Genomic DNA, 9,091 nt, shown 5'->3' on the forward strand with positions numbered 1-9,091 from the left:
AATATTGCGTAGGAATTCCTGCAAATATAAATCTCAGCAGCAAAGCAGTCAGATTGAGTGGAACACACCACCCCCAGCCACCACCATCCAAGTTTTCCCTGGTTCTCAGAGTTGGAGACAGTTTCTGGGCTTTTGGCGCCCCCTCTGGATACAGATGAAAACTGCAGCCCATTTTTAAGTCGCCTGTTCATCGTAAGTTTTCAGGAAGATGTAAAATTTAAAAATGCTTGCATCAAATCAACGGGAAATGTATAAATCCCTGTCGTTTATGACGTAAAAGTCTATATATTAGTATCTTATTGCATGATTGCATTAAAATATGTTTATACATATACGCATATATCTTGACACATATTTAGTGAAATATTCCAAAATATCTTAGTCACAGCCTTCTTCACTGACTTTATGCCAGCAAACATGGTAATTACAATATAACACAACTAAGTACAGACGACCTGGCTAAAATGTCTGCCCGCTAGTCTCCGAGTCTCCTGAATCAGGTCTCTGAGAATCACACAGTTATACTGTACACACAATACCCTGCTACCCAGGACACAGAAATAGGTCCACACTACACGGACTTTTTTCTCCTAGGAAAGGACGATGCTGTTCTCACACTTTCTGAAAGTAATCACAGGCCAAGGATACGAAGCTATTGTATGCAAATTTCTTAAATTTGTAAACAAACTATAGGGCACCGGAAACATCCTATTTGAATAAGTTACATTCGTTTAAAAAAAAAAACAAACAAAACAAAACCGCTGTTGAACCAGGCTATAACTTACTACCTTATGAAGAGATGAAGAGTTCCATTTCCTGTAAGAAATGTCGGGCTTCTTTCGAAGACAACGAGAGAAAACAAGATTTTTAAAAGTTCTCCCGGAAGGACATTGATTTGGATCTTGTGATAGTGTCCTCATTTCGCAAATTAGAAAGGGGGAAAAAAAAAGTTTTTAATATGATGTGGGCCGATTCACCATAACAACAATTTAATTAGAGGCGAATTTTTGCAAGAGTCCAAAAGGGGGGGGGGGGGGGGAGTTTAAAATTAAAGAGTTTTCCCAATGTTGTGCGTTTATTTGGGATTCTGAAAGCACGGAACCCGCAAGCGACCAAGATTTTTCTTCTGTCCCAGAGCAGATAGCTCTGCACTTACCCAACCTGGCTCTAAGCATTTCGTGTGAACACAAAGGTTGTGCTCAAATCACACTTGAAATACATGAGAGACACCACCAATGCCTCCCCCAGAACTCCAAACTATATGCAGGTCTGAACCGACCGGACTGGAGTCAGAAGCACCGGCGCTTCACCCCTTCAGGTGTTTAGTAAATGCCAGCAAAAGCGGGCAAGCAGCACGACTCTGCCAGAGTGGGGCATTTTGTCTGCCGTGGTGCCCATTTGTTTGGCCTTTTGCAAACCAAGTGACCGGCCTGGGCCTCGCGGCCCGGGACAGCCGCATTGGCAAACTTCGATCTCTCAAAGCCAGAGCAGTTAGCAAACTCTCCCCAGGCAGGACGACTCGGCTGACGTTTCTGACTCGGCCAGGAGGCAAAGACCAAAACGTCAGAGCAGTAGCCCTGTTACTGAGGAGCGTCGGCGGGGTCGCGGGACTGGAGAAAGACTTGTCAGAGCTCAAGGTCGGTGTGGCGCGGGGCGGCCCCGAGAGCGCGGGGATCCTGCGTGGCCACGGCCGCCGCTGCCAACCTTCGCGGGGACTTAGCTTTGCTTTCCATTGACTCCCTTTGCAAAAGTGCAGCAGAATCCTGACCAGCCGCACCAGCCCCGGCGAACCCGAGCATGTTAATCTATTTATGTGAATTATTACGGAGGAACAGCGGGCGTTGAGTCACCAAAACATTTGCTTCAAAAGACTATTTCTAAGCACTTTTGCAGGCAGGCAGGCAGGCCCCAGGCGCGTAAACTCGGCTACGCATTAAGACGCGGCTGCTTTTCGAATACTACAAACTCCAGCTAAGTCCCCTGTGCCGCGGAGAGAGCAGTGAAAATAAATGTCGGAGGTGGGGGTAGATCCTAGTCTAGACATACACACTTGCGCGCGCGCGCGCGCGCACACACACACACACACAAAGATTCGCGCGGAGAAGTCACTAAAATTCTGGCATTCCGAGAGTTCGACAAACTTACACACTTGGAAGTCCCGGGTCCCCCGCCTTTCCCGCAGCACCCCCCGCCCCCCCTTCCCGACCGTCCACCCTTCGGCTGCGCTCCCCTCCCCTCTCCTCCCCTCCCGTCTCGTCACCCAGCCCAGTGCCACAATACTCCTCCCTCCCCAAAATCGGGTCCAATCAGCTGCCTGGGACTGCTGTGCTGTGATTGGCGGGTGGCTCTAAGGTGAGGCGGAGTATTTATTAAAGAGACCCTGGGCTGGGAGTTGGAGAGCGGAGAGCAGAGCTCGAAACTGACTGGAAACTTCAGTGGCGCGGAGACTCGCCAGTTTCAACCCCGGAAACTTTTCTTTGCAGGAGGAGAAGAGAAGGGGTGCAAGCGCCCCCACTTTTGCTCCTTTTCCTCCCCTCCTCCTCCTCTCCAATTCGCCTCCCCCAACTTGGAGCGGGCAGCTGCGGACTGGCCCCGCGCCTCCCTAAGTGGTAGCCGGCCGACGCGCCAGCCTCCCCGGGAGCCGCTCGCTCCGCATCCGGGCAGCCGAGGGGAGAGGAGCCCGCGCCTCGAGTCCCCGAGCCGCCGCGGCTTCTCGCCTTTCCCGGCCACCCGCCCCCTGCCCTGGGCCCGCGTATGAATCTCCTGGACCCCTTCATGAAGATGACCGACGAGCAGGAGAAGGGCCTGTCCGGCGCCCCCAGCCCCACCATGTCCGAGGACTCCGCGGGCTCGCCCTGCCCGTCGGGCTCCGGCTCGGACACCGAGAACACACGGCCCCAGGAGAACACGTTCCCCAAGGGCGAGCCCGACCTGAAGAAGGAGAGCGAGGAGGACAAGTTCCCCGTGTGCATCCGCGAGGCGGTCAGCCAGGTGCTCAAGGGCTACGACTGGACGCTGGTGCCCATGCCGGTGCGCGTCAACGGCTCCAGCAAGAACAAGCCGCACGTCAAGCGGCCCATGAACGCCTTCATGGTGTGGGCGCAGGCGGCGCGCAGGAAGCTCGCGGACCAGTACCCGCACTTGCACAACGCCGAGCTCAGCAAGACGCTGGGCAAGCTCTGGAGGTAGGGCCCGGCGGGGGCGGCGCGGCAGGGTGGGCATCGCGGCGGCGGGGGGCGCTGGCCAGGGCTGACTTGCCCCGCCCCGCCTCCCATCGCCCGGGAGTTGCGGTTCCGGGAGCCGGCGGGATGGGGGTGTGGGAGTGGGAACGGGGTGTAACTGTGGCTCAGAGTTTGTCAAAGTTCTTGGGCTGCTCGCGGGGACGCGGAGGAGGGGGTGGTAAGTGGAAGGGGTGGGGGAGGTAGCTGGAGGATGGACGAAGACTGGTGGGAGATGGAAGGAGGGGGCTGCCATCCTGCTCTCCCGTCGCCTGGAAGCTCAATCGGGGCGGGGAAGTGAAGCTTGGCTTCCCCCACCCCGCCCCTTAAAACTGCACTGTCTCGTGCAGCCCCCCCTCCCCACACACACACACACCCACGGAGATGGGGCAGGGGAGAAACCGAGGTTGGAAGAGACCCTTGGCAGGAATTGGGAGGCGGCAGGAGGGAGGCTGCTGGAAATAGGTGGGAGTGTATGGGGGGGGGTGAGAATTGGAGAGTAATTGGGGAAACGTTTTTAAGGGTGTTGGGATTGGAGGCTATAACTCCAGCAGCAAAGGCATTTAGGGGGCAGCAGCAGGAGTCGTTTCCATCTTCAGCGTTTCCAAAATAGAAATAAAAGGGGAGGGGATGGAGGGGGCGGGGAGTGACCGCTCAGGTCGGACTGCAAGAACTTATTTATTTGTTTATTTTTAAGAAAAGTTATGAGCTGTGGTTGCAGGCGGGAGGGAAGATGGAGTTGTATGCAAAGGTAGCCAAGTGGTCTGGGTCGCCGCCTCCTCCCCGCCGACCTGACAGTTTGGCGGGTTTCACTGACCCCTCTCCCTCTTTTTCTCTGTGCCCCCCGCCCCGCCCCGCCCCGAGCAGACTTCTGAACGAGAGCGAGAAGCGGCCCTTCGTGGAGGAGGCGGAGCGGCTGCGTGTGCAGCACAAGAAGGACCACCCGGATTACAAGTACCAGCCGCGGCGGAGGAAGTCGGTGAAGAACGGGCAGGCGGAGGCAGAGGAGGCCACGGAGCAGACGCACATCTCCCCCAACGCCATCTTCAAGGCGCTGCAGGCTGACTCGCCGCACTCCTCCTCCGGCATGAGCGAAGTGCACTCCCCCGGCGAGCACTCGGGTGAGTCGCCCCTCAGCCCCGCAGGACAAGCCACCCCCGGCCCGCCTGGCACGCCCCCTGCCCTCCACCTGGGAGATTCTTTGTGGAGACTTTATGCTTCCCGGGAGGTACACACTACCCTTTGCCCCTGTCCCACTCCCCCTCTCTACCCAGAGCCTAAGAGGCACCCAAACACACACACATACACACACACACACCCCAACTCAATCCCAGCATCCGAAGAGATTAACTCTTTTTATTGGGAGGTAAAATGCCCTTACAAGCCTTACGAGACCTCCCCCTTCTTCCTTTGCTCCCCCACCCCAAAAGCATACACAGGGCTCTTCTACAAGTAGCAATTTGTTCTTCCGGACCCTCCGGGCCCCAGACCCTCCCCTGATAAAAGGGGGCTGTCCAGTGTGTACCGGCGGGTTAATCATTGGGCGAGTTATCTCCGGTGCAGCGCGCCTGCCGCGCGGGTGCGGGCCCTTACTACACTTTAGCAGCGAGGGAGGGTCCCCGGAGGGTGCCTAAGACTAGGGCGTCTGCACAGCACTTGTTGATTTTCCCGTGCTTGTTCTTTTATTGTCCGCAGGGCAATCCCAGGGCCCACCGACCCCACCCACCACCCCCAAAACCGACGTGCAGCCGGGCAAGGCTGACCTGAAGCGAGAGGGGCGCCCCCTGCCAGAGGGGGGCAGACAGCCCCCCATCGACTTCCGCGACGTGGACATCGGCGAGCTGAGCAGCGACGTCATCTCCAACATCGAGACCTTCGACGTCAACGAGTTTGACCAGTACCTGCCGCCCAACGGCCACCCGGGGGTGCCGGCCACGCATGGCCAGGTCACCTACACGGGCAGCTACGGCATCAGCAGCACCGCGGCCACCCCGGCGGGCGCGGGCCACGTGTGGATGTCCAAGCAGCAGGCGCCGCCGCCACCCCCGCAGCAGCCTCCGCAGGCCCCGCCGGCCCCGCAGGCGCCCCCCCAGCAGCAGGCGGCGCCCCCGCAGCAGCCGGCCGCGCCCCCGCAGCAGCCACAGGCGCACACGCTGACCACACTGAGCAGCGAGCCGGGCCAGTCCCAGCGAACGCACATCAAGACGGAGCAGCTGAGCCCCAGCCACTACAGCGAGCAGCAGCAGCACTCGCCCCAGCAGATCGCCTACAGCCCCTTCAACCTTCCGCACTACAGCCCTTCCTACCCGCCCATCACCCGCTCGCAGTACGACTACACCGACCACCAGAACTCCAGCTCCTACTACAGCCACGCGGCGGGCCAGGGCACCGGCCTCTACTCCACCTTCACCTACATGAACCCCGCCCAGCGCCCCATGTACACCCCCATCGCCGACACCTCTGGGGTTCCTTCCATCCCGCAGACCCACAGCCCCCAGCACTGGGAACAACCCGTCTACACACAGCTCACCCGACCTTGAGGAGGCCTCCTATGAAGGGCGAAGATGGCCGAGATGATCCTAAAAATAACCGAAGAAAGAGAGGACCAACCAGAATTCCCTTTGGACATTTGTGGGTTTTGTTTTTTTATTTTGTTTTTTGTTTTCTTCTTCTTCTTCCTTAAAGACATTTAAGCTAAAGGCAACTCGTACCCAAATTTCCAAGACAGAGACATGACCTATCCAAGCGCATTACCCACTTGTGGCCAATCAGTGGCCAGGCCAACCTTGGCTAAATGGAGCAGCGAAATCAACGAGAAACTGGACTTTTTAAACCCTCTTCAGAGCAAGCGTGGAGGATGATGGAGAATCGTGTGATCAGTGTGCTAAATCTCTCTGCCTGTTTGGACTTTGTAATTATTTTTTTAGCAGTAATTAAAGAAAAAAGTCCTCTGTGAGGAATATTCTCTATTTTAAATATTTTTAGTATGTACTGTGTATGATTCATTACCATTTTGAGGGGATTTATACATATTTTTAGATAAAATTAAATGCTCTTATTTTTCCAACAGCTAAACTACTCTTAGTTGAACAGTGTGCCCTAGCTTTTCTTGCAACCAGAGTATTTTTGTACAGATTTGCTTTCTCTTACAAAAAAAAAAAAAAAATTCCTGTTGTATTAACATTTTAAAAAGAATTGTGTTATGTGATCAGTTTTGGGGGTTAACTTTGCTTAATTCCTCAGGCTTTGCGATTCGAGGAGGAGCTGCCTTAAAAAAAAAAAAAGGCCTTATTTTGCAATTATGAGAGTAAACAATAGTTTAGAGAAGCATTTGGTAAGCTTTATCATATATATATATTTTTAAACGAGAAAAAACACCTTGAGCCTTAAAACCATGCTGCTGGGAAACATTTGCGCTCTCTTTTAGTGCATTTCCTCCTGCCTTTGCTTGTTCACTGCAGTCTTAAGAGACGTAAAGGCAAGCAAAGGAGACAAAATCTGTTCTGGGAATGTTTCAGCAGCCAATAAGTGCCCGAGCACACTGCCCCCCATTGCCTGCCTGGGCCCCATGTGGAAGGCAGATGCCTGCTCGCTCTGTCACCTGTGCCTCTCTGAACACCAGCAGTTAACCTTCAAGACATTCCATGTGCTAAAATTATTTATTTTGTAAGGAGAGGTTTTAATTAAAACAAATTTTTTTTTTTTTTTCAATTTTACCTTCTTTAAAATAGGTTGTTGGAGCCTTCCTCAAAGGGTATGGTCATCTGTTGTTAAATTATGTTCTTAACTGTAACCAGTTTTTTTTTTTTAATTTATCTCTTTAATCTTTTTTTATTATTAAAAGCAAGTTTCTTTGGATTCCTCATCCTGGATTTGTATAAATGCCTTTTTGTCCATCCCTTTTTTCTTTTTGTTGAAAACAAACTGGAAACTTGTTTCTCTTTTTGTACAAATGAGAGATTGCAAATGTAGTGTATCACTGAGTCATTTGCAGCGTTTTCTGCCACAGACCTTTGGGCCGCCCTACATCGTGTGTGTGTGTGTGTGTGTGTGTGTGTGTGTGTGTGTTGACACAAAAACAATGCAAGCATGTGTCATCAATAATTCCTCTGCATCTTCTCTTGGAGTGAGGGAGGCTACCTGGAGGGGATCAGCCCACTGACAGACCTTAATCTTAATTACTGCTGTGGCTGGAGAGTTTTGAGGATTGCTTTTTAAAAAAGACAGCAAACTTTTTTTTTTTATTTAAAAAAAGATATATTAACAGTTTTAGAAGTCAGTAGAATAAAATCTTAAAGCACTCATAATATGGCATCCTTCAATTTCTGTATAAAAGCAGATCTTTTTAAAAAGATATTTCTGTAACTTAAGAAACCTGGCATTTAAATCATATTTTGTCTTTAGGTAAGCTTTGGTTTGTGTACATGTTTTGTTTGTTTCACTTGTTTCCCTCCCACCCCCAAACCTTTTGTTCTCTCCGTGAAACTTACCTTTCCCTTTTTCTTTCTCTCTTTTTTTTTTGTATATTATTGTTTACAATAAATATACATTGCATTAAAAAGAAAATGGCCCTGTGGATTTATTCACCCAGTTCTCCTGTTGGACGACTTGGCAAATTTGAGCACAAAAGACATCGTGAAGTGCTGACGACTGTGATGTTTTTTATGAGCACCTTTGGCAATCCTAGAAAACACGCTGAGGAAAAGACTGTATCTCCCAACATCTAGGCAGAGAAATCTTGAAAAAGTGCCGCTTGAATATTTCGATCACACAGAAAATTACATGTCAGTAGTTGCCCACTCTGGCAAAAATGTTTGTTGTGGTTTTCGTGACCTCATGCTTCAGGGCAAAAGCTGTCCCTTGTGGAGGTCAGAGGGAATATTAGACTGAAATCAGGAGCTCGTCAGTAGACAGAATGCCAGAGGGGTGACTTGTTTCTCTGGTTTTAATATGGCAAACTTTCTGTCCTATGAACACATACCCAAGAAATGGAGTGTCCATTTAAAAAGCAAAGGAAGCCAAAGAAAAACAATGTCTACAGGGGAACCGGAGGGAAGCCTGTCGTATTAACCCATTAAATGATTCAGAGCCTTTCAGATTTCTCTGCAGAAACAATGAAAGGGGATGATTTTTCTGCTCCCTCCAGTTTAACTCATTCTAAGCAGACGCAAAGCCATTGTAGAAGAAACAAGACCTAATCCTGTTTTCCTTGGCCCCGGTTAGATGGGGAGTTTCCAGGTTCAGAGAAACGTTCAGGTCATTTTTCATTAAATAGATGAAATCACTCTTTCCCTCACATGGGGCACACCTCCCCACCCCCACTCCCACACCCCAGCTGATTGGAGAAGTGTCTCTAAAGAGTCAGTCACCTTCACCCTCTCAGGCTAGCTTTACTACTAGGCCTGTGTCTCTGACAGTCTTAACCAGAGTCCAACCTCTCTGGCATTACCTCACATTGTCTGTTTCTGCTTATTGGATTCCTGGCTGACATCCCACACCAGGAACATGGCAACCAGGAAAATGGTAGTTATCAAATCGAGTCTACATTAGTACTCGGCCTCCTTTGCAAATTCCTTCGACAAACATTGATTGAGGGCCTGTGATCTGCGGGGGACTGTGCAAATCCTTCCCTACCCCTTCAGACATCAAATTCTGTTCCTTGTTTGTGACATAGCCTTCCATGCACTGAGGCCCTCCGCTCTTACAAAATCTCTATTTTTTTTTCTCTTGCCAACACTCACAAAGTCCTTTTAAAAAGTCTCTGTGGTGTTCACTAATTCTTGTCTACCTTATTCATTCTAATCCCTTTGTCTATTAAAATCAACACACACCATTCCACTGTGACTACCGCCTTCCCTAGCAAATCTGTATGT

General features: G+C 51.1%; 1 protein-coding gene across 1 annotated transcript; it reads left to right on the forward strand.

The window, feature by feature from the left end:
• The first annotated feature begins 2,387 nt into the window (after positions 1-2,387).
• On the forward strand, positions 2,388-7,779 carry SOX9 (SRY-box 9). Its single transcript, XM_025363290.1, has 3 exons — positions 2,388-3,185; positions 4,086-4,339; positions 4,914-7,779. Exons 1-3 carry the CDS (start codon positions 2,755-2,757, stop codon positions 5,756-5,758), a joined length of 1,530 nt encoding a protein of 509 aa, XP_025219075.1. The 5' UTR covers positions 2,388-2,754; the 3' UTR covers positions 5,759-7,779.
• Positions 7,780-9,091: the final 1,312 nt, after the last annotated feature.

Source organism: Theropithecus gelada, chromosome 16 (assembly GCF_003255815.1).
Source record: "Theropithecus gelada isolate Dixy chromosome 16, Tgel_1.0, whole genome shotgun sequence".
Lineage (NCBI taxonomy): Eukaryota > Metazoa > Chordata > Mammalia > Primates > Cercopithecidae > Theropithecus > Theropithecus gelada.